Raw genomic sequence first — 27,223 nt, 5'->3', positions numbered from 1 at the left:
AAACATGGTACTAATATTTTTATTGTTATATAGGTATATATGTAAAATTTAGGAATGGATTCAGATGAAACTATCACTTTACTTTTAGCATTCTGTTATAAAATATACATAGAAATCTGGAGTTTAAATATTAGATGACTCACTAAATATGAGAGAAAGATCTAACTCTCGTGTTGCATCTTCCCTTACACTTTATATTTTCTTAAAGGCAAAATCATCAGAATTCTTGCAAATTGAAGGAAAAGAAGTTAAGCAAATGCAGAAACGTGTATCACTGAGACCAAGAAAGTCTTCAAAACCTCTTTGTGATAAAAAACTACGTGAAAAGTAATTTTCTTACATTTATAATTTTCCTATTGGAAGAGGAGTTATTCAGTAGCATTGAGACGTGAAAATACATTTTTATAAAAGAAAACTAAGTGTTTTAGAAATTCATATATGAGAGCTAAGTTAAACCTCACAGGAAAAGTTGGTGACAGATTTTACAGTTAGTGCTATACTTTATGCTTTTTTCTTTTCCTATTTTTGACAAATGTGTCTACTTTCATGATGTAACAATAACTGGAATAAAAATAACTCCTTGTGAGACTAAAGAAAATTAAATGTTAGCATGTTAGATTTGATATTTTTGGTCACTGTAATGCCTGATTTGGATCAATTGCTTATTATATTGGTTAATTTTGTTATGATAAAATAAAAAACAAGCCAACACAAAATGTCCATAAGCCATCTGTTTGGTAATTTAGATGGCATTATTTTTCTCTACTATTAATATCATGCTTCATCCTCACATCCATAATTTTAATGGAGTTTCTTGTTACACAGGAATACAACCACAATTTTAAATAATAGTGTGGAAATGCAATTTAGATTATGATTTACGTTTTGCCAGTCACCTTGTTGATACTCAGATTTTCTCCTTATTTCACCACTAAGTTTTTATGGGTTGGTTTCTTCTAGATTCTTCTTCATTTAACTCTTAATGGGGGTTTGAAGAAGCTTTAATTATTAGCTTTTGTTGTTTCTTAGGGAACGGAAAGGTATGCTGGACATGGAAGACAACCTTTTTATGGCTAGCTCAAACTCTGTAAATGGATATTACTCACAATTTAGTAGCTAAGAATAGACTCATGGGAAAAGAATTCCAAAGTTTATGAAACAGTCAAATTGGCATTTAAGTGACCCTGTACATACCATTGCTTATCTGCATTGCTTTAAGCTCATTTAGTTAGCAAGATTATGTATTAAAACAAATAGTGACAGCAGACAACAAGTATTTTACCTTCAATAAATAGTTACTGTCAGATTATCAATGAAGCAGAAACTGCTTGATTTTTTTTCTAAAAAACCTTTTGCATTTAGTGCATTAAGCAGAGTAGTATGGCCACACACAGAGTCAGAGTCTTTTCTTTTTTATGTCTTAGTGTTTCAAAGAATGACAAATAGTCCTGTTTAAGAAGAGTGTGCTATAAAAACACACAACCTTTCCTGGGCATGCCAAAAATATTTGTAGATCTTATTGATATATATATATATATATAGTACTGCTTTAATTCATTAAAACAAAAATTAGAAATTTTTATTAGAGAGAAATAGAATGAGATGCAGAGGAATAAAAGTCTGATATTTTAAAAAATTATGTAGTAAAAAAGAACCTTGGAAAAATGTTTCTGAAAGTCTTTTATTTACTGTTCCTTTTTCTTTAATCAATTTTCAAGCTAAATTTTCTCACTAGCCCTCAAATTAAATTGTATTCTTGGGAATTCAAACATCTATTGCAGCATATTGTTATTTAGGTCAATAACCAAGAGAATATATTTGCTTAATGTTAATAGACTATAATGGGCACATAGGAATTCAGATTTGTTGTGATGCTTTTTAAAGAAAATATAAAAATCAGTAATGTAATCTCAAACACATTCTACTAGCCAGGACCTGTCTCAGGTAGAATGATGGTGTAGGTGAGCTTGACATCAGAGCACACCTTTTTTTTCCACCTCTATTTTAAAAGCCCTTTGTTAGGAGTCCAGAGTACCTGGGAGCCCTGGCTTTCTGGACACCCCCTTTCACTCCTCCAGTTAGGCCTCTTTGTCTCAGGCATTTCCAAATGTTTAGACTTACCTCTCTTTTCCTCTTTCACATGAACATATTTCATATCCTATTTGTGTTAGGCCCTATGCTTTTTTGGAAATGCCATAGACCACTCTCTATTAATGATTCAATAGTGTACACATGGTGCCTGGCAATGGGTTAGGTGTTGTGTAGTGCAAAATAATAGTAACAACCTTAAAAATAAACCATTTCTTGAGATATTTCAACAGACTGGGAATGACACATCTTCTATTTTTATCAGTTCTTATAAAGGCAAGAGTTAGGGATTTTTATCCTCATTTATCAGAAGACTTTTAAAGAAGTCAGTAATACAGTTGGCAAGTATTAGAACCAAGATCCTGATCCAGGCCCAGCCAACTCCAAAGTCTATATTCTTTACACCATGCTAATCTCTGAATCAGTCCCAGCCATATAAAGTGGTCAGTGGACAGACCAGCATTAACCCTCTAGATAAAGGGTCAAAATGGGTGACACAAGAGTAGAGCAGCTTACAAAAAAAGACAGTTTGTAAAAAAGAAAAAAAGATAAACTTGGCAGATAAGCCTGTCCTTGAGATCTTGTTTGAAGAATATTTAGACGTGGACAAAAGGGTAGACAGCACTGTATCCATAACTGAAAGAACTGACAGGTCTAACCCTGTGATTTGTCCTGGAAACTGATGAGAATAACTAACTTCTGCCAGGTGAGACACACTGTTCTAAATGCATTCATTCTTCTTTCTTAAAGCAACTGTATCCAGGACAAGGTATAGAGAAATTAATTGACTTGCTTATGACCAAGTGAGAATTGTAAACAGTGTTTGAACCCAGGCAGTCTGACTCCAGAGTCTGTACTCTTAATCACTGTGCTAGAAGTAAGTCCAAAGGCTAGGAGCCTTGAAACATAGAGAAAGGAAGTTAGACAAATGCAGTAAGCAACAACCAATCAATGTGCTGGGTAAAGGAGCACTTAAAGGAGATCGATCTGGTAGAATTTTGCAGAGGGGAATAGACAGAGGCTGCAGTGCTCAACCCAACTGGCGAAGGACTGCCTGTGCAGGCTGAGGTGATGAAGGGTATGCTGGCAGTGAGGATGCAGAAGGAGCACATCTGAGCAATCCTGTGCAGGGGAGAAACTGTTTTGCATTGGACGTGCAGGTGAAAGAGAGAGGGGTCAAAGATGTTTTCTGTCTCCAAAATGAGAAATCTAGTTAAGGTAGTGATATTGGAAGTAAGATTTGGGAGCTCTCAGCACAGAGGTAATAGCTGAAACACTAAAGATGATTTTTCAAATGTACAAAGAAAAGTTCAAACCTCAGAAACCACACCCAGTTCAGAAACTGGAGAAGGAAAACCAATGACTAAGTCAGATTATGATGAATTTGAGGGGTAGATGGAAATCTGGGATATTGCAGTTTTAAAGGCCCGTGAAGGAAGAGCAATTTCAAGTCATTCATATTCTCAGCTGTATTTTGGGGTTCAGAAGAGAACATGATCTAAAGATCTAAAGCTGATTGGATTGGATTGGATTGGATGAAAAGAAGGTCATTTTGTTATGTAAGCTTTAATAGGAAGGTAGGGATGGAGTACTTCTGGAGAAGGACTACTTCCACCCAGAAGTCACTAATAGGCAAGAAGTTTGGTCAATAGCCAGTAATGTTGTGTGTGGATCCCAGTGGTTACCCACTAATTTTGTGACCTACCCAAAATAAGGATAATTATACCTCCAATACAGCTTCATCGTGGGAATTAGAGAAAATGTGTGTAGATGACCTAGCGCAGAATCTGTCATATAGTAGGTGCTCAATAATTATTTGTTGATTGGATGACAGGTGGCACTGGGGATTAAGAAAGCAGATTTTGGGTTGGGCGCAGTGGCTTACGCCTGTAATCCCAGCACTTTGGGAGGCCAAGGCGGGTGGATCACTTGAGGTCAGGAGTCTGAGACCAGCCTTGCCAACATAGGGAAACCCCATCTCTACTAAAAACACAAACATTAGCTGGGCGTGGTGACACAGGCCTGTAGTCCCAGCTACTTAGGAGGCTGAGGCAGGAGAATCGCTTGAACGTGGGAGGTGGAGGTTGCAGTGAGCCGAGATTGTGCCACTGCACTCCAGCCTGAGACTGGGTGACAGAGTGAGACTCCGTCTCAAAAACAAAAAACAAAAAACAAAAAACAAAAACAAAAACAAAAAGCAGATTTTCATGTCATCCTCTCTACTTAGGAAAGACAGGAGAGACATACAAGTCCCAGCAGAGTGGGAAGGGAGATACCACACTAACTGAGAGAGACCCAGAGTTCTATCAATGCTAGTTAATGGATAATGTCCTTCCTATATTGTTCCACTTCTTTAGGGACATTAGCGTTTGAGCAGAGTAGCAAAGGAGTAATACGTGATGGCTGGATATGGTTTCCACAGACTGAGTTTCAGAATTCAGGAAAGAAGAGGTTGGGATGAGATTATGATAAAGAGTGTGTTTTTAGACTTGATCCTGAGATGCCTGTAGACTGTAGTCTGTAGAGGTGTAGGTTGAGCTGTTCAGCAGGCAGTTGGATACGAGTTTAAAGCTCTAGACAATGGCCTGAGATTGTGATAATAAATTTGTTATATACCATTATTATAGTTTTAAATCAGATCTCCTATATTTATATATGTCTTTAGAACCTGAACTAAATTGTCAGTATAAATGTACTTTATATCTAAAGGCCACAAAATGATGAAAGAAGCCCACTTTCTTTTTTCTGTTGCAGAATTCCACGAGACTACTCCATGCCGCACCTTCATGATTTGTGCGCCACCATCCCAGCCCAGGAACTGCCCATTGACTTGCGCCTGGCTTCTCGAGTGTATCACACTGCTGACAGGAAAGGCCACAATACCCTGCTTGGAAAATTTGGAACCTCTTTCTTAGATGATCACTTTACAGATGAAGAACAAGCAGATAGGTAAGAGTTCCACTGGTAATTTGATTTTAAACTGAATGTAAACTATCACATAAATCCTGCCTTTGAGTTCTAGATTTTAAAGACTTGATTCTGTTCTTGGACACTAAAGAGAAGGGAGCAGTTTTTGTTTTTTTTCTGCCACTTCCTCAGGTATACAGTCTAGGTCTGTGTCTCCATTTCCTGATGATATTAACATGAACCCATTCCCAATTGTAAGGTAACGCTAGTGTTCCCAGAGTGTTACATACATGATCTCATTTGTTTGTCATCACAACTCTGGAGTACAAATGTGGAAATTGAAAGTAATAAAATTTAAGCAATTAGCTACACATAGACAATTAAAAAAATCACAGATTTGATACTTGGACCGAGTCATTTGAACTAGATTTCACCATCATTGGGCATACTTGGGTCCAGGGATCACATACAAAAGTCATTGCTCTTGGAGTTCGTTCCCCTTCTTGGGTCTCACTTTCCTTTGGAATCTGCATATTCTTTTGTGGAGAGTGTATAATTTACAGCATCCTCAAAAGAAAGGAGAAAAGGGAAGGAACCTAATATTTATGCAGCAATAACTCTATTCTGAGCACTGTGCTGTGTGCTTTGCATGTGTTTCCTATTTAAATCTTCAACTGTAAGGGAGAAGTTGTAATTTCTGTTTTATTCATGAAGAAATTTAGGATTCGTGATATCAGGTTACTTGCTGAAGTTCTTATCTCTCGATAGTGACTAGAATCCAGGTTTGTCTAACTCAGTTTTTAGCAGCCTTTTCATTATCACCCACTTAAAGAGAATTTTAAGGCTTTTTTTTTTTTTTTTTCTAATCACCCCTCCTGATTAAATTTTAATGTGCTAGATATACTGTATATCTGTTTATATATTATATGAATGTATGTCCTTTATAAATAAAAAGAGTAAGCTTTAATCACTCTGTGCTCCCCCCACCCCAAGCACCAATTTTCACCTCCAGGGAGGGATATTACCTACCCATTGAGAATGCTTGCTCTACAGTCTCTTGCCTTTCAGAAGCCTTGGTAAAAATACTGAAAAATGTACTACATGTTTTAAAACTATTGCAAATATTAAATATTAAGTTAAATGGAAACTTTTTTAGTATTATAATTTAACTATCCTAGGTATATGAGAATACTATTCTAAAATATTACTTTTAATGACACTGTCACAAAATCATTAGTAACCATACTTTTCATGGCATATTTTGAATGCGTTTTCTCAAACTTGACTTCTAGTAAAAATGGCAACACTACTGCATTATTTCATGAATTAAAAATTACCTGGTTTCCCAGTGATTAGCAATCACAATTAGTTTCTATTTGAATCCCTAAAAGAAGGTCACTTTTATGTTTGTTTTCTATGTAGGCAAAAAAAATTTTAGGATTTATTTATCAATCGTAATTTTATACATCTAAAGTCTTTTAGTTTTGCTTTATCAAATTAAATTCTTGAAAAAAATTGTGTATGAAGAATTTTTGAAATTTCAGAACTGCTCCAGTATCTCCAGTAGAAAACAGCAGTTCAGCATGCCATTCTTTGGAATGTATGTTAAAGCCTAAAGCTGGGAGTAGAAAATAAACACATAAACATAATCTAGTAGTCATGAAACTCTACCATTTTGAGTCATTCCCATTAGCACTACGCAAGCCAAGCATCATTTGGAGGACTTATAGCTTCAATTATTCATGCAAAGTGTTAGAAATGCTGGTTTCTTTCCAATTCTGAAAATATTTTTCTTCAAGTAGACCTCACTTTCTTTTTCCGAGAGTCAATAAATGTTCTATTTGATGAGGATAATTCTTGGCAATTTGTTCCTAAGTACTAAATAAGAAGTTAATTTAAGTACTGAATATTTAATTCTCCAGCATCTATCTCTTGAGGATTACCTTGCTAAACATAGCTTAACCTTTTCAAAATATATCTGTCTGCTGAGCCTACAAGTTCAGAGAAATGTATAATTTTTTTCTGCGCTACCAAGTGTTCTCAAGTAAGGTAACTGTAAACAAAATGAATACCCTTTCATCGGATGGCTTTTTGCAATTTTTTGTGCAATGATCAGTTAACTTCAAAGGTAGTAATACTTGTGGTTGTATGGTTTTAATGTTTCCTGATTTTGTTAATCATTATTTATGGCAAATACCAAGACTATTTTAAAGGAATTGGAAGGGTATATACTTAAGTTTATTTGAAGTATAGTGTAGTGTTCAAACTTAACGCTTAGTTTGCTAAAGAGTAATTATGATGAGAACTATACAAATATCTTGTATTGGCCATATTTTTGCTTTAAAAATGATTTGTATATTATATAGAGAAGTTTATAGACATTTAGTTCAAAGTTTTGGTATGGGATTTTATATTTGAGGCTTTAAAGTAGGGGAAATCATTAAAGGTATTTAAAGACTTAGATTAATGTTAACAACTTGGTGAATAGCCTTTCAGACATCTCTTGTATATGTACGTGTTTAAACCACCCATGACATTCTATAGCCTGAGTTTCTTCACTCAAGATTGTTTGTGAACATTTAAATTATTTCATGATATTTACTGCTTTATACAAAAATTTTTAAATAGAGACAGGGTCTTGCTCTATTGCCTAGGCTGGTGTGCAATGGCATAATCATAGCTTACTGTAACCTTGAACTCCTGGGCTCCTCCCATTTCAGCCTCCTGAGTAGCACTAGGCTAATTATTATTATTTGTTTATTTTTGTAGACATAGAGTCTCACTATGTTGACCAGGCTGGTCTCAAACTCCTAGCCTTAAATGATCCTCTTGCACCAGCCTCCTAAAATAATAGGATTACAGGTGTGAGCCACTGTGCCTGGCCAGATAGTTACTGCTATAACCAAGCTATGGTGACACTGTTTATGCCAATTTATGACACTGTTCTTTTCCTTACACCCTTGCCAAACTGTGATTGTTGCTCTTGTTGAATTTTTTCTAATATTTTATTATTTTTATTCATTTCTTGTAAGGTTGAACATATTTTTAGATGTCTCTTGGTTATTTGCTTTTTTCCTTTTGAGAATTACTAGATCACATTTTGTGGAGTTGTCATTTATCTCTTTTGTATTGTTTTGTGAATGATCTTTTTATATTAAAAATTTTAGTTATTTGCCATATATGTTATAGATATTTTTTCAATTTGTTGCTTGCTTTTCAGTTTTGTTTTTGGTGTTTTATGCTATCAGAAATGTTTTAATGTAGCAATTTTTTAATGTGTTCTAGTCTTGATGCTAATCTTAGAAAGGGTGTTTATACATTTACATTTTAAGGTATTCTCTCATAATTTTCTTCTAGTAACTTTGTGGTTTCCTTTGGAAAAAAATTAAATATTTAATCCATTTGTAATTTATTTTGATAAGAACAATTTTAAAATATAATTTATTCAATGAATCTTCTTTTCCTTACTGTTTTGAAATGCTAACTTTCAAATACCTTAAATTCCGACATGTTATTGAGTCTATTTATGGATTTCTGTTCCATTTCACTGATTTGTCTATCTAAAACTACTTGCGTATTTCCTTGATTCACCATCAATAGAGAGTTGGTGGCAAAAATCCTGTCCTACAAACATTGGCTGACCTTTTCAAATCAGGCACCCCTTATAGCCAGCTCTTGGGTGGTGAGCAATGCCAGGCTATAAATCCCAGACTTAACCCGCTAGTTGACTTCAAATTAAAAAAGAAATTCCTAGTCAATTTTTGGAAAATATGTGGACAGATCATTAGTTTTATACATTAGAACAGCAGCAACAACAACAGAAAAACTAAAGGTTAAGTGTCAAAATTCAATGTTTAATTTCATTTTTGATTATTTTATTACAAAAAACAATAAAAATATTTTAACAAATATACAAAAACATGCAAGCAAATGTGAAAATGAAAAACAATTAAAATCTTGCCATTTATAGATAACACTGTTAAACATTCTTAAATATAGGATTCCAGAGTTTTCCTTTTGCAAATAAATCATATAGAACAAAACTAGAATAATACTATATGCATAATGTTTTGTAACCTAACTTTTAAAAACTTATGTGTAAACATCTTTCCATGTCAATAAATATTGATCCGAGTGATCAAATGATATGCCTAACTCGGTAGTAGGCACAGAGGTAGGCACTAGAGAGGCGTCTGCAAACAAGAGAAATACAATCACTGCCTTCAGGGAACCTGGAGACCAGTGAAAAGAAAGGTGAATTAATTACTGTGAATGCGACAATTAATATAGAGTTGTGCAGAGTGCTATGGAAACATGTAAGAGGAGTCCCTGATTATTTAGGGAGGTTTGAGGAAATGATACTTAAATTGAAACCTGAAAGATGGATAGAAGATAGGAAGGAGGAGGGGAAAGAATGTTTTAGGTCTTTGGTACTCAAAGTATAGTCCACAAACTAGCGGCATCACCATCACCTGGGAACTTGTTAGAAATGCAGGAAATTTGTATACACTTTGAAGTTTGAGTTCATGCTGTGGACAATTGGAATCCATCTGAGAACTGGAAATAAGTCCAGTATTAGAGAACAGGAAGAGCAGTGATACATTTGAAGCTAGAGCGGAGGCAGGATTTTACAGTTACCCCGTATGTGTATGTGAGGGCACACGTGAGTGCTTGGGGGAGGGATTCTTAGTCACAGTGAATTGGGAAAGCATTGATAGGTTTTCTGAGGAAGAATGACATGATCAGGTTTGCTTTAAGATATCACAGTCCTTGTCTTCTCAATTGTGTTTGACACAGTTGATCACTTACTTTTCCAGAAGTCACATTTATCCCTTGGCCTTAGGGACCACTCCTTTCTTGGCTATCTTCCTGCTTCCTTGGCTATGACTTCTCAGTCCCTCCTCCTGGTGTCTCCTCATCTCGACTTCTCAACATGGGACTGCCCAGGCTTAGCAAGGTGATCTTATCCAGGACCATGGCTTTAAATGCCATTTATATGCTGATGACTATCAATTGGTAAGATAAATGCATGAGGATGTTCATCATATCGCTTTTTATAATAACTAAAAACTGGAAACAACCTAAGTGTCCATCATGGAAGAATTTTAATTGTGCGCTCAATAATGAGATGCATTGCAACCATAATAAAGAATGAAGTAGAGCTCTGTATTCTGAAAGGGTTAGAACTAAATTCAGAAACAACATGTGTATTACATAAAACAATTTTTTTCTGTGTGTGCGAGAGAAGTTCAAGAAACTGTTGATTGTGATCATTTTGTTTTCATTGTACACTTAACCCATAAAAATGAAAGCTACTTTGTTTTATTTTTTGCTTTATTTATATGGCATATATTTCCATTTTAATTTTAGTCTGTCTTAGTTGTGTCCCTTGTAGAATGCATAGACTTAAGTATTTTTTGAGCTAATCAGAATTTTTTTCTGATAGGTTTTTTTCTAATAGGTTGCGTCACCCCATATTCATTTATTGTCCTATCAGATGTACTTGGTATTATTTTGTCATTTTATATTTTCTTTTTCCTTTTTTGCTTCTTTGCTATTTCCTATAATCTGTTTTATCTGCCAGCATTTGCCTATGTGTTTTTTGTTTGTATCATTATCTGATGTCTAATCTTGTGAGACAGAAATCTAAAGCCAACCCGTTTTTCATTTATTTGCATGTAATATGTTTCTCCTACTCATCTTTACGCTTACAGAATTTTTATGTTTTGCTTTAAAATGAACAGTTTCCCTAGCATATGTTTGAGACTGGATTGCTTTCTAATTAATTTTTAGGGGTACGTGGAAAGCCTTTCTTGTATGCAAATATAGTTCTTCACTATAAGACTTTTTTGTTTTATGTGGAGTAATGTTTCTATTCTATTTATTTTGTGCATTTCTTCAGGAATATCAATTAGCTGTATGTTGGATCTTCACTATCTTTCCTCTATATTTATCATTGTTTTGCTTAGATTTATCTCTTAAACCTCTGTTCTTCAGTGGTTTCATTTTCTGTGGTATAAATTTTAAAAAGTCCTTCTAATTTCCATTGTGAGACTGCTATGGCATTTACAGATTTTTTTCTAAATTCTATCAGTCTCTTAAGAGAATCTCTTTTGTTTATATGAATTTTATTACCTCAAGAAAAAAAGCAGAATCTTTCTAAAATATTTTTGTGTCCTATAATAAATCTTTCCCAAAAGGATGTTCCTGTCACTTTTTGAATGCTGTATTTCATTTTTGTAGCTTGGAGACAGTCTTCACAGAAATCATTTTGGGTTTTTCTGTGTACTCAACTTTGAATGAAGGCAAATTATTTCTGGCTCCCCAAAGTTAATATTGGCTAGATTTACCAGGCATTTTTTGACTGTTTATCTTGGAGGTATTAGAATAGTACTTTTAGATCTTAAGTAGGAGAACCAGAGATGCAGGTTTATGTTAGCAGTTGAGTCAGTCAGAATCTGAAAGGCACTGGGGGTGGGATGGGACAGGATCTGAAAAATTTGCCTCTATAGTTTCTCTCTATGATTGTTAAAAATATTGTACTAAGGGTGACCTTTTCCTATCAGGCTTTCTATAGGTAGATTACTATAAGCTTTTCTTCTGTGCATATACATATATTATATATACATACATTTTATGAAAATGACATTATAGATGTTATTTTGATAACATATTCCTTTGAGGGTATATATCTATATATATAAATAAAAATGTAAGGACACATATATGAGTAGTTTGACTTACTATCTCTACTGATGATAGCTTACAAATCAAATATTTAAGATGTGCTTTTATTTGAAAGATTTTATCCAAATTCTTCAAATAAGGTAGTAATATTTGTTAAGAAAATGGAAAATTATCCAACAGAAAAATGCATTGAAATACACTACATTTATTATATAATTTTGTATTAATAACAACTCTAAGTAGTAGATAAAATAATTTTATTTCCCAAATAAAAAATACAGCATAATGATTGACTAGTCCATGTTTATGTAGCTGGTAACAGCTGGGATTCAAACCCAGGTCTTCATAATTTTAAATGTGGTTTTTATTATATTCTACTGCTTTGTGTATTTGTGAAAGGCCCTTTCATTTTTTCTCTTTATGCTTAATTTGTATACTTACCCTCATTCTGTTTTTAGGACCAATTTGACCTAATCTAGGAAGAATCTGAGGAGCTTAGTTGGATAATCTGTGTGAAGCATATTTTACTTGCCCCTGGTGGTTTGTATTTGATCAATTGTGAACCAATTTTGGAACCTGGGCTTCTGCTTATATAGGATGAGGATTTTATCTTACTATTGCTTGTTGCCTCCTAGGAACTGAAAATCCTGTTTTGATTCTAGGCCAAGGATGTGGCCTTGGTCATTGTGGGAGACTTCTCTGATGTTAATTACTGAAAGCTTTGTAGTCTCTGAATATTGCCTGGTTTTATACTTCCTATCACTGGTTGCCCCCCACCCAAATGTGCCATCATCTCATACTAAACCTTTCTAATTATAGTACACCCAAGACCTGTGGTCTGTTACACTTCATTTGTAATACTCTGTTCTGTCTCATATGCTTTTTATTTCCTACCAGTTTAGGTATCTGCGACTGACCTTCCCCCTACCATCTGTCATTTCTCAATGATCAGGTCTAATCCTGGCCCCACCCCTACCCCTTACACGGCTTTGTTCCTTGCTGCATAATCCAAGCAGTGACCTAAGGTATTACACCAAAGAACATGAGAATCACTGTGTGAGTTGGTGGTATATGTCGCAGCAGTACATTGAACAGAGTTATAAGACATCTTAGTAGTTCCCTAGCCTAAACCTCTCATATTATGGATGAGGAGACTGAGGCAAAGCTTTGCACTCTATGTCACAGTTGGTGGCAGAGATAGAACTGGAATTAATAGTAACCTCATTTTAAATTTCTGTTATATTCACTTTGAACAAATAGTCCTGTCAGTAGGTCTTCAGCATGTTTTTAAAAATACAGTTTGGGATGACAAAAAATCATTTCAGTATGCACTATCAATGTCTGGTAAGAGTTAACACTTGTGTATTTCTGTTTTTACATGGAAATACCAAAAAAGGAATTATTTGGAAATTTGTCTGTTTCCATAATTGCCAGTATGTGAAAGCTGGATTTTTAAAAAAGTAAAGCAGTAACATTCCACCAGATGTCACTGTTTGCATGTAGCAATGAAGTTACAATGATTAAAAATACAATTTCCCCCTCCCCAATCATGTTTTGTAAAATGTATATATATATATACACATATATATAGTTATACACTTACTCTTCTATAGACTTGTTATTTTATCAAGACTATATTTTCTGATCTTTTTAAAACATACGAAGTATTCATATGCCTCTGCTGTAGATTTCAAAGAAAAAAATTATAAAAGACTAAAGAAAGTTATTTGTAGATTAACATTTTCAAGAAGATGAAAACCTAAAGCTTTTTCCAGACCTTGGCTTATGCTTTTTAAACAACATTCTCTGTAAGTTAATGTTTTTCAAATTGTGAATTGCGACCCAGTGAGTGGGTTGTGAAATCAGTTTAGTGTGAATCAGTTTGCTATGAGCACTTTAAAAAAATGGTATCTAGAATAGAACCATTGCATGTGAGATTGACTTTGATGAAACTTTTGTATGTGAGCACTCTTCAAATTTCCCTGTATACATCTTCTATGAGTTACCTAAGAGTGACTGTGATCTACATCCTGTGAAGCCTCTCGCAGGCTTTTGTACACCAAAGAGCAAGATAAATTTGTTAAGGAAGAGATAGTGAAGCTGTGATGGAGAACCTGTCTGTTAGGGTCATGCCAAGGTAGGGGAGGATTGCTGGAGGGAGATCCCTTCTCCATGCTTCACAAGATGTAACTCACAGTCACCTTTATGTAACTCGTAGAAGATGTGTGCAGAGATTTTTTCAGAGTACTCACAACTTAGAACAAATGTTTTCCAAACTTCTTTAACAGCATCATACAATCAGAAATACATTTCTCTCTCTGGCCTCATGGGATGCCAATGTGGACCCAAAAGGAGGTTTAACTTTCACTCCAAGAGAGGTGGGCTTGTTTCCTTCATTCAACTCCCTCAATGATCATAAGCAATAGTGGTTATAATATCAATCACTTTCTTAGCATATTCTGTGTGCAAGCCTCTTCACACTCATGATTTCTAAGACATTTGACTCTGAAAAACTCACTGTTGCCATTTGTAAATGAGGAAACAGACTGAAGAAGGAAACAGCACAATGAGGGGCTCAAATTCTGTTTTCTAACCTCATTCTAAAGGCTCACTCTTTCTACTATATTAGTGATTTTTAGTCTTTCTTGAGGATAAGAGTCATCTGGGTTGTTTGATAAGTTTGTCAATTCCCAGGCTCTATCACAAACCTACTGAATTAGAATCTTCAGAGAAGGGGTCTGGGAAGATGCAAATTTGATTTCATCCCAGGATATTCTTATGATTAGGCTGTTTTAGGAAAGATTGAGTACCTCAGTTGTTCTCCATCTTCAGAGTGTACAGAATTACCTTCAGGGCTGGTTATAACACAGATGGCTAGGCCTCAGCTCCTGAGTTTCTGACTCAGGTCTGTGGTGGGCTCAATAACTTGCATTCCTAACAAGTTCTTATATGATAATAATGCTGCTCAGTAGGGAACACACTTCAAGAACCCCCGGCATCTCGTGCCTTACCAGTGATTCTGTTTCCCAGGGTAGAGTATGGGGCTGGCTTTGGCTCTGAGACTTTTCTTACTCAGCCAAAATTCAACAATATTTATTTAGTACCTACTCCATTCAAGTTTTTGGGAGACAGAAAATGAGTAAGTCTCACTTTTTCTCCCAAACAAGCCTATGCTCTACTGTGAAAAAGGCATATGGAATAGAATGCAGTATATTGTATAATGAAAGAGCAGATGAAATGCAACAGGGAAACCAGGGAGTCAGACATGAATCTGGGCTGGGCAGAGGAGGATTTGTAAAGGTCTGTGGAGGAGTTGAGATCTGAAGGTCTTGCTCTCATCATTCTCCATTTCCATAGCCACTCGGTACTATAATGGCCTGTTGATTTTGCCTGTTTCCCCTATTGCTCCTGGAGTAATCCCAGCACATAAGGCATTTTTTTTTTTGCATTGCAAATGTAGCTTGGGTGGGAGGTTGGGGGAAGGAAGCAGAGTTGGCAAAGTAGATGGTGCCCAGACTGTGAAGGACCCTGACTGCCAGAGTCAGGAGCTTGGGTTATATATACTGTGTGTGTAGTCAGTGAGATGTTTGGAGAGGGGGTGACTGGTAACAACAGTTTCAGGGATATGTGGCATGGATTGGAGGAGGGAGGGTCTGGAAGTAAGGGACCAGCAAAGATGGTATCACAGGACTCAGATGAGAGAAGATGCAATGAACAGGAGAGACATCATGGAGGGAGAATGAACAGAAATAGTCATTACTGTTGGGAGTGAGGAAGAGATTGGTGATGAAGAGATTTTCAGTCTGAACCACTGAGATAGTGGTGTTTTCCAGACAGAACTCTAGAAAGGGTTGGTTCTTTTCTCTGGACAGAAAGAAGGAAGCAGGGAAAATCTGGATAAAAATTTCCAGGTAAGTGCTTCATCTTTGTCATACAGGAACATAAAGGCTAACCTTAGGTAAGACTTTCCACCAAAGCCTCCATTCATGTCTACCAGAACTATGCACTCTAGAATGTCCAGTGACCTTCACTTTCTTCCAACCAGTCCAATTTCTGTTTATTTAGCGTGCTTTTGGAATATGAAAGAGCAAAAGACAGTAAGTTATAAATGACTTTTACTATCCTGTTTCTGGCTTAGAGCCAGAGAAAAGTACAGCAGTGCTTCTAGATAACTTCTTAGTCACCGCTCTCCTCATCACCATCTCCTTCTCCTCCCAACCTATCTTAGAAATACTTATTCATCCTGATGTTTGCATTCACTTGGCTCATTCTCTTAGTCCCTAGACTTTCCCCTGTTCTTTTGTTTTTCTGGATACACTGGAATTCAGCTTCAGAAAACAGAAACATCTTATATTAGTCTGTTCATATGCTGCTAATCAAGACTGGGTAATTTATAAAAGAAAGAGGCTTAATTGACTCACAGTTCTGCAGGCCTGAGGAGGCCTCAGGAAACTTACAATCATGGTGGAAGGGGAAGCAAACATGTCCTTCTTCACATGGTGGCAGCAAGGAGAAGTGATGAACAAAAGGGGGAAAAGCCCCTTATAAAACCATCAGCTCTTGTGATAAACCACTCACATCATGAGAACAGCACTATGGGGTAACCACTCCCATGATTCAATTACCTCCCACCGAGTCCCTCCCACAACACATGGGGATTATGGGAACTACAATTCAAGGTGAGATTTGGATGGGGACACAGCCAAATCATATCACAGCTGTAGCTATTTTAAGCAAAAAAGGACTTAGTAATGGGAATTTGGTGTTTTAAAATAAATGAGAGGGTTAGAAAAATGGGGCATTAGGTAGGGACATCTCCTGGGGATGACTCACAGAGCATGTTTAACTGGCTGCCTGGGACGCTGCTGCTCCTGACACAGGAAGGCAGCATATCTGGAAGCCAGCACTGGCAACGTACCACCTTAACTGAGATTCAGGGATTAAGTAGCCTTTACTGTCACAGCTTTGGACTCTGGAGCCACACTGTGTCTGTTTGACGTGCTCACTGGCAAAAAACAAACAAATAAAAAACACAACTCACAAAGTCGTAACTTTGCTGGAACACTGCTACAGAAGAACTCAACATTGTCGTGACTGTACTTGCCAACAGAAACATCAGAACCTTCTGCCTTCTGAATGGCATTTGGTTAGTGGATTCTAGATAATATCGAGAACACTGGCCTCAGGAGAGTTTTTTTTTTTTTTAAGATAGAATCTGACTCTGTTGTCCAGGCTGGAGTGCAGTGGCGTGACCTTGACTCACTGGAACCTCCGCACTCTGAGTTAAAACAATTGTTATGTCTCAGCCTCCTGAGTAGCTGGGACTACAGGTGTGTGCCACTACACCCAGCTAATTTTTGTGTTTTTAGTAGAGACGAGGTTTCACTTTGTTGACTAGGTTGGTCTTGAACTCCTGGCCTCAAGTGATCTCCCTGCCTCAGCCTCCCTAAGTGCTGGGATTACAGGCATGAACCACCATGCCTGTCCAAGAGAGTTTTACCTTTCTATCCTTGGCAGTTCAGAAAAGCACATTAGAAGGAGGATGGAATGGGTGTTAAGTGGCAGTGGTATTCACCTTGCTGGGAGTAGAGTTTTAAACTCTCCTTGAATTCAAGTATTTTAGTAGGTAAGATAGGAAGCTTTTATTCATGACTCAACTCTGACAAAGCCGTGTCTTCTCCAGCCTGGCTCTGAGTGGGTCTACTTCTTAACAGCAGGAATGATGGGATTTGAGGATTTCAGTATATTATTAACCTGCTGTAATCAGTTGGGTTTTTGTATGCTTAATTTTCACATTTGGTAACTCATAAAGTGATTCTTCATATAATAGTGTATCAATAAGTTAGAGGAAACAGTAGCTCTAAATGCTTCAATGTGAAATCGATATATCTATAATATGTATGTGGCACTTGACTATGTATATATTCTTGGATATTTTGTCTTTATGTTTATTTTATATTTATTTTACAGTTAAGTGTTACAGTACAAAAGTTAATGTATTTTTAAGCCAGTCTGTAGGTCAGTAATTAATGACACATTTTACCTTCAAATTTTGATTTATCTCATCTCTTTAGCTTAATCTTGTATTGATAAGTTTTGTTCCATATATATTCTTACGTATATGTAGCTTGTAGTCTAAAAGAAAGACTTGATGCCTGAACAGTTTTCTGTTCATCCCAGCAAGAAGGGAAAACCATAATGTGAGAAGGCACTTCTGCTTAGGCTGATGCTTTGCCCCAGTCCAAGAAATGAAACTCTGTGTGTATATGTGGGCTTGGAATGGGGAGTAGGTGAGAGATCAGAAGGTAGAGAAGGTTTTTTTTTTAAACTTCTTTTGTAACTAGGCTTTCATAGGGTGAATTTATTATTCCAGTATAATGAAAGAAAATCATCATAAATGTTACTATTAAAATGTATTAAGAACCAGATATTAGCATTTTTTGGATTATTTCTCATTTTGGATTATCTGACTTCTACACATTCTCTGTTTAGTGCAGGTGTCAAATGTCTATGTGTTTATTTCAGTGGAGTTATGAAATGAGGGCAAATATCTTATGCTTTGTCAATTACTTAAAAACAAACTTACTGTTCTTATCACATTGTAGAATATTATATGGAATTCCTGTTATGGATGACAACCAAGAATATGTCCATATTCCTCTGACACCACAAGGGATACCACCTGAATTGGCACAAGGAACTAGAGAGCGTGCTCACAAACCACACTTGCAAGTCTTGGGAGAGGAAGTAAGAAACTTTCTTTAATATTACTTTTTTGTACCTCACAGGTCCTCAAACTTTTTGGTTTCAGGAGACTTGTTTTACTCTTAAAAATTGTTGAGGGCTGGCCAGGTGTGGTAGCTCATGCCTGTAATCCCAGAACTTTGGGAGGACATAGCGAGAGGGTTGCTTGAGCCCAGGAGTTTGAGTCCAGTCTGGCCAACATAACGAGACTTTGTATCTACAAATAATAACCCAGCTGGGTGGCACATGTCTGTGGTCCCAGCTACTTGGGAGGCTAAGATGAGGGAATCACTTGAGCCCAGGCAATTGAGGCCTCCAATGAGCCGTGATTGCACCACTGACCTCCAGCCTGGACAACAGAGAGAGACCCTGTCTCAAAAAAAATTATAGAACACCTCAATAATTTTTTATGTGAATTATATCTATTAACATGCTAGGAGGCCAATAGAACCTTGGGGAATCTGAGGGACTATAACAAAAGATCTAGTATTTGTGTTATCACAAAAGATGGGGAGAGACTGAAAAGTATTGAAATAAATTATATCTGAAAAGTTACCAGTTTGGCAAAAGGCAGAAAGCTATAGATTCAGGAGCCTGAGCAAATCCCAAACTGGAAAAATCCAAAGGAATATGGAACAAATCACATAATATTCAAACTTCTGAAAATGAAAGATAAAGAAAAACCAAACATCAATCTAAGAAAAGTGGGAATGGCTATATTAATATCAGATAAGATAGACTTCCAAGCAAGGAAAGTTCTCAGAGACACAGAGGGGCATTATATTAAGATAAAGAAAGCAACAAAAAAGAAAGGACATGCTACCTGTAGGGGAAAAACAATTTGAATGGAAATGGGTTTCTCATGAGAAGTGATGGAGGCCAGAAGTAAGTGGCAGAACATTTTTCAAGTGCTGGAAGAAAACAACTGTGTTCCAGAATCCTATGTCCAGAAAAATATCCTTTAGGAATGAAGGAATCAAGACATTCTCAGATAGAAGAAAATTTGTTGCCAGCATACCTACCCTAAAAGAATGGCTAGGAAAAGTTCTCTAAATAGAGAGAAATAAGAGAAAAAATTCAGGAATATATAGAAGGAACAAAGCCCATGTAAAGCAAAAATATGGGTAAGTACTATAAAACTTCCTTCTCCTTTTGAGTTTTCTAAGTTATGTTTGTCCGTTGAAGCAAAATTTATCATGCTGATGTGGTTGTAACAGAATTTAGAGGACATATTTAAGACATATTCTATGTCTTAAAGAGACATAAAGGGAGGTGAGATTTCTACATATCACTTGAACTAGTAAAATAATACCCTCAGTCAATTGTGGTAAGCTATATTTATAAAATGTAATGCTTAGAGTAACAATTCAAAAGCTATACAAAGAGATACACTAAAAACACTATAAATAAATAAAAGTAGAATTCTAAAATATGTTCAAGTAATGTACAGGAAGACAGGAAAAAAAAACAGAGAAACAAAAGAAACCAGAGCAGACAGGAAACAAAATCTAAAATGACAGACTTAAACCCTAATTTAAATGTAAATGGTTTGAATTTAGCAATTAAATGACATAGTGGTAAAATGGATTAAAACACATGACCCAGATATATAATATTTACAAGGAACAAATTTAAAACATAATGATATAGCCAGTTTGAAAATAAAAAGGTTAAAAATACACAAGCATCCATCAAAGAAAAGTGGGAATGGCTATATTAATATCAGATAAGATAGACTTCCAAGCAAAGAAAGTTCTCAGAGACACAGAGGACATTACATAATGATAAAAGTGTCAGCACATCAAGAAGACCTGCCAGTCTTAAAAAATATATGCACCAGACCATAGAACTGCAAAACATGCAAAGCAAAATCTACGAACTGAGAGGAGAAATAGACAATTCCACAATTATAGTTGGAGAGTTCTGCATTTCTCTCTCAAGAATTCATAGAACACTTAGAAAATCAGCAACAACCTCATCAACCAGTAGGTTCCAGTTGAAATTTATAGAACACTGTACCCAACAAAAGCAAAATGCATATTCTTTTCAGATGCCACAAAACATATACCAGGATAGAGCAAATCCATAAGGGACTAAAACTAGAAATCACTAAGAGGAAGATAACAAAAATCTCCGAACACTTGGAATCTAACACAATCTAACTCCAAATGGTACAACTATGAATAATCTATGGTAAAGGAGAAGTTGCTAGGAATTTAAAAAATACATTGAACTGAATGAAAATGAAAATACAACATATCAAAGTTTGTGGGACATAGCTAAGCAGAATTTATAGCACTAAATGTTTTCAATAGAAAAGAGAAAGTCTCAAATTAATAATTTAAGCTCCCACTTAAGAACCAAGAAAAAAAAGAGCAAAATGAACCAAAAACAAGCAGAAGGAAGGAATAAAAACAGAAATCAATGACATGGAAAACAGAAAAACAGTAAGGAAAATTAATGAAAGGAAGAGCTAGTCATTTGAAAAGATCAATGAAATTAATCTCTGGCAAGACTGACAAGAAAAAAAGAAAAGCCATAAGTTACCAATATTATAAATGAAATGAGGTGCTACTACAGACCCTGTAGATATCAAAAGATTAATATAGGAATACTATGAACAACTCTATACACACATACACTTGATTACTTAGATGATGTGAAGAAATTCTCGAAAAACACAAACTACCACAACTCACCCAGTATGAAATAGATTATTTGAATAGCCCTATAAGTATTAAGGAAATTGAATTATTGATTTATAGAACATTCCACTTCTCCTAAATATGTAAGCCCAGATGATTTTACTAGAGAGAATTCTACCACACATTTAAGGAACAGTTAACACTGATTCTATACAATCTCTTTAAGAAAATAAGAGGAGGGAAGACTTCTCAATTCATTTTTTGAAGCTAGTAATACCCTAGTACCTAAACTAGGCAGTAAACAAACAAACAAACAAACACACAAAAGGAAGAAAGAAAAATGCAGACCAATATCCTTGCTATGGTTCAAATGTTTGTCTCCTCCAAAACTCATGTTGAAATTTAATTGTTATTGTAACAGTATTGAGAGGTGGGACCTTTAAGATGTGAGTAGGCCCTTATGGGTGGGAAGAATGCTATTAGAAATGGGCAAGTTCAGCCCTCTTTTTCCCTCTTGGCCTTTCTGCCTTCCCCATGTGAGGACATAGTAAGAAGGCCTACATCAGATCAGTGTCTTGATCTTGGACTTCTTTCCAGCCTCCAGAACTGTGAGAGAATAAATTTTTATTCTTTATAAATTACCCAGTTTCAAGTGTTCTGTTACAGCAGTGCAAAACAGATTAAGATAATTCCTTATAAATATTGGATATAGGAAAAAACTGCTTTAAAGTTCATATGGAACCAAAAAAGAGCCTGCATTGCCAAGACAATCCTAAGTCAAAAGAGCAAAGCTGGAGGCATCACGCTACCTGACTTCAAACTATACTACAAGGCTACAGTAACCAAAACAGCATGGTACTGGTACCAAAAAAGAGATATAGACCAATGGAACAGAACAGAGTCCTCAGAAATAATACCAAACATCGACAGCCATCTGATCTTTGACAAACCTGAGAAAAACAAGAAATGGGGACAGGATTCCCTATTTAATAAATGGTGCTGGGAAAATTGGCTAGCCATAAGTAGAAAGCTGAAACTGGATCCTTTCCTTACTCCTTATACGAAAATTAATTCAAGATGGATTAGAGACTTAAATGTTAGACCTAATACTATAAAAACCCTAGAAGAAAACCTAGGTAGTACCATTCAGGACATAGGCATGGGCAAAGACTTCATGTCTAAAACACCAAAAGCAACAGCAGCAAAAGCCAAAATTGACAAATGGGATCTCATTAAACTAAAGAGCTTCTGCACAGCAAAAGAAACTACCATCAGAGTGAACAGGCAACCTACAGAATGGGAGAAAATTTTTGCAATCTACTCATCAGACAAAGGGCTAATATCCAGAACCTACAAAGAACTCAAACAAATTTACAAGAAAAAAACAAACAACCCCATCAAAAAGTGGGCAAAGGATATGAACAGACATTTCTCAAAAGAAGACATTCATACAGCCAACAGACACATGAAAAAATGCTCATCATCACTGGCCATCAGAGAAATGCAAATCAAAACCACAATGAGATACCATCTCACACCAGTTAGAATGGCGATCATTAAAAAGTCAGGAAACAACAGGTGCTGGAGAGGATGTGGAGAAATAGGAACACTTTTACACTGTTGGTGGGATTGTAAACTAGTTCAACCATTATGGAAAACAGTATGGCGATTCCTCAAGGATCTAGAACTAGAAGTACCATATGACCCAGCCATCTCATTACTGGGTATATACCCAAAGGATTATAAATCATGCTGCTATAAAGACACATGCACACGTATGTTTATTGCGGCACTATTCACAATAGCAAAGACTTGGAATCAACCCAAATGTCCATCAGTGACAGACTGGAGTAAGAAAATGTGGCACATATACACCATGGAATACTATGCAGCCATCAAAAAGGATGAGTTTGTGTCCTTTGTAGGGACATGGATGCAGCTGGAAACCATCATTCTTAGCAAACTATCACAAGAACAGAAAACCAAACACCACATGTTCTCACTCATAGGTGGGAACTGAACAATGAGATCACTTGGACTCGGGAAGGGGAACATCACACACCGGGGCCTATCATGGGGAGGGGGGAGGGGGGAGGGATTGCACTGGGAGTTATACCTGATGTAAATGACGAGTTGAGGGGTGCTGACAAGTTGATGGGTGCAGCACACCAACATGGCACAAGTATACATATGTAACAAACCTGCACGTTATGCACATGTACCCTAGAACTTAAAGTATAATAATAATAATAAATTTTAAAAAAAAGAAAAAAAATATTGGATATAAAAATCCTTAACAAATGTTAGGTCATAGAATTAAAAATACATAAAAGGAATTATCCACCACGACTTTAGGGAATTATTCCAGAGATTTGAGGCTGGCTCAGTACTGGAAAGTCAATCTTTGTAATTCATCATTTTAACAGAATAAAGAAGAAAAATTACATGATCATATTAATCAATGAAGAGAAAGCATTTGACAGATTTCATCACCCATTTTCATGATAAAAATTTTCAGAAAAATAGGAATGGAGGGAAACTTCTACAGCTTGATAAAGAGCAGCTACAAAAACCTACAGCTAACATAGTATTTAATGGTGAAAGCCTGATTGTTTCCCCACACTACTCTTATTCAACATAGTGCTGGAAATTCTAGGCGGTGCACTAAGGCAAGAAAGGGAAAGAAAAGCTTGCAGACCAGCAAAGAAGCAATACAGCTGCCCCTATGTGCAGATGACATGATTGTCTACATAGAAAACTCTGAGGAATCAGCCGGGTGCAGTGTCTCATGCCTGTAAGCCCAGCACTTTGGGAGGCCAAGGCAGGCAGCTTGCTTGAGCCCAAGAGTTTGAGACCAGCTGGGGCAACATGACAAAATCCCATCTCTACAAAAAATACAAAAATTAGCTGGGCATGGTGGTATGTGCCTGTAGTCCCATGGCCTTAGGGCTTTCTGGGAGGCTGAGGTGGGAGGATCACCTGAACCTGGGAGTTTGAGGCTGCAGTGAGCCGTGATCATGCCACTGCACTCCAGCCTAGACAACAGTGAGATCCCCATGTCAATAAATAAATACATAAATAAATAAACAAGTTCTGAGGAATCTGTACAAGAATAATCTCACAGAACTAATAACTGAGCTCAGTAAAGTGACAGGATACAAAATAAACATGAATAATTCATTGTATTTCTATGTATCTATAGATGAACATGTACTGAAATATATACTGAAATTAAAACTGTATCATTTATAATTGCTTAAAACTGAAATAATTAAGTGTAAATCTAACAAAGCATGTGTAAGAGTTAGATGCTGAGGACTACAAAATGCTGATAAAAGAAATAAAAGTGATCTAAGTAAATAGAAGGATTCCCTATTTATAGATTGGAAGAATCAGGACAGTAAACCTGTCATTTCTCCTCAAATTGATACACAGATTTAAGCAATTCCTGTCAAATTTCCAGCAAGGCTTTTTTTGTACATGTAAACAGGAGTATTCTAAAGTTTGTATGGAAATGCAAAGGAAGTAGAAGAGCTAAAATAATTTTGGATAAGAAAAATGAAATGGGAGAAATCAGTTTAGCTGACTTCCTGACTTACTGTGTTACAGTCATTAAGATTGTGTGGTCTTGGTGGATGCATAGGCCTATAGATCAATGGGACAGAGTAGAAAACCCACAAATGGACTCCTACAGATATGCACAACTGATTTTTTTAATAAAAATCCAAAAAGTATTCAATGGTGTAGGATGGCCTTTTCAAACAATTGCTGCTGAATCAATTGTACATCCCTTAGCCAAAAAAAGAACCCTGACCTAAGTCTTGCATCCTATAAAAAATGACTTAAAATAATAGTTTGTAGACAAATGTAAAATATAAAACTATGAAACTTGTAGAAAAAAATAGGAGATCTTTGGGATTTTGGGCTAGGCAAAGCATTCTTAGACTTGACATCAAAAGCACTATTTGTACAAGGAAAAATAGGTAAATTGGACTTCATCAGAATTAACTTTTTTTCTCTTCAAAAGACCCTGTTAAGAGGATTAAATACAAGCCACAGACTCGGAGAAAATATTTTGCAAAACACATATCCAGCAAAAAATTAGTATCTAGAATACATAATGAATTTTCAAAACTCAATATAAAAAATCTAACTGGAAAGTGGGCAAAACCATTAATAAACATTTCACCAAATAGGATATGTAGATGGCAAAGAAGCATATGAAAAGATGCTCAACATCATTAGCTGTTAGGGAAATGCAAATTAAAACCACCATAAAATATTACTACAGAATGGTTAAAATAAAATAATAGTGATAACATCAAATGCTAGTAAGGATGTGGAAGAGAAATAGGATCGTTGATATATTGTTTTTGGGAAGGTAAAATGGTACAGATGTCTAGAAAGCAGTTTGGTAATTAGAGAAAAATCCAAAGTATGCATGCAGTTCTGTAAGATAAAGTGTCCGGGCATGCATACAACCCAGCAATTGCATGCCTGGGTGCTTATCTTACAGAAATGAAAATTTATAATTACATTATAATTTGTACACAAAGGTCATCACAGCTTTATTAATAGAAGCCAAACTCTCTGTGGGCTTCTCACAGCGTACTCATGCCAGAGTAAACTGCAGCCTTGAACCATTGCTCAGCCGCCTTACCTGTGAGCTATGAATACTGAAGCAGGTTGCACAGTGAAAAAAACAAAAAAGCTCAAACAGGAAACACTCTGGATATCCTTCAGTGGGTTAAGAAAACTGTGGTACATCCATAGATGGAATACTAATCGCCAGTAAAAAGGAAGTAACTATTGATATATGCAACAACAATGAATCTTAAGATAATTATGCTGAAAAATCCAATTCTAAAAGATTACATACTGTGTAATTTCATTATATAACTTCCTCGAAATGACAAAATTATACAAATAAAGAATAGAATAGTGGTTTCCAGGTTTTCAGGATGGGGGTTAGGATGAGTAAGACTTTAAAGGACAAGATGGATCCCTTATGATGATGGAAATGTTTTGTAGCTTGACTGTTTCATGTCAACATGTTGTTTATGATATGGTACTATGGTTTTGCATGATATTGTCTTTGGGCTAAACTGGATAAAGGGAAGATGGGATATCTTTGTATTATTTCTTAAAACTGTATGTGAATCTACAATTATCTCAAAATAAAAAGCCTAATACCAAAATTGCGGTCCGTGGAACAGAGAAAAAAAAGAAAAAAAATTTAGCCTCAGTTAAAAAGATAATTGTTACATGATGATGTTTACAATAAAAAACCTTGTTGCAATTGAAATCTGAAACTGTACTGATGACTTCCATACTTTATTATGTTAAAATCTATTGTTTTATCTTGTACTTTGAATGGATCTTTTACTCATGCATTATTTCAAATAACATCACACATTAGTTATTTGGAAAATGTTGTTCATTCAGTTATTTAACTCTTCAAATATTGACACATTTCAGTATAATACACAATATCAAAATAGATTATTTTTAAAATTGTCAGAAAAGTTATTTAGCATTGGGAACCTTGCAAACTCATGGTAAGGGACACACGTTTTCCAAAATTCTAATTTTTGTTCAAAAGCTCAATTTTTTTCGTTGTCACAAATACACTCGGTTGTTTTGTTTGAAGTGACAAGTTTGCTTCTTTCCTTTTTAAGAAAAATCTTGCCATATACCCAAGTCTCAATAAACATGGTTTGATGTTTGTTTTCTTAAATGAAAATGGAGGCTAGTTCAGTTCACAACTCAAACAATAGCACACATGCATTTCCTCCAAACCACCATCATACTTCACCATGGCCACAGATGTATTTTGTTTGTATTTCTCATTTAATCACATTAAATATTAAGATGTTTGGAGATTTAATAAAGTTAAAATTTTTTCCTTCTTTCTGGTGGGCACTTTTAAGGTGCTGCTGTCTTGATTCATACTTTGGCACTGTGAGTTTTACCATATATATAATATATATACACACTCATATATACATATATACACATATATATGTGTGTGTATATATATACACATATGTGTGTGTGTGTGTGTGTGTGTGTGTGTGTATATATATATATATTTTTTTTTTTCCCCCATCAATGCAAATGTTAACATAGTGAAAAAGGCAAATAACCTTCCC

General features: G+C 35.7%; 1 protein-coding gene across 13 annotated transcripts in view; it reads left to right on the top strand.

Moving 5' to 3' along the window:
• LOC105478007 (tetratricopeptide repeat domain 6) overlaps positions 1-27,223 on the top strand; it is a 253,314-nt gene that overhangs the window by 95,187 nt on the left and 130,904 nt on the right. For all 13 annotated transcript variants that reach the window (XR_003017162.2, XR_003017159.2, XM_011734967.3 and 10 more), the window contains 3 exons: positions 209-327; positions 4,843-5,037; positions 18,288-18,429. Coding sequence is in view for 11 of the 13 variants with exons in the window: in XM_011734967.3 (XP_011733269.2) it covers positions 209-327; positions 4,843-5,037; positions 18,288-18,429 (456 nt within the window). In the remaining 2 variants the exon portion in view is untranslated. The remainder of the gene's footprint in view (positions 1-208; positions 328-4,842; positions 5,038-18,287; positions 18,430-27,223) is intronic.

Source organism: Macaca nemestrina, chromosome 7 (assembly GCF_043159975.1).
Source record: "Macaca nemestrina isolate mMacNem1 chromosome 7, mMacNem.hap1, whole genome shotgun sequence".
NCBI lineage: Eukaryota > Metazoa > Chordata > Mammalia > Primates > Cercopithecidae > Macaca > Macaca nemestrina.
Note: the sequence above shows the minus strand (reverse complement) of the source record. Positions and strands in the feature narration are given on the sequence as shown.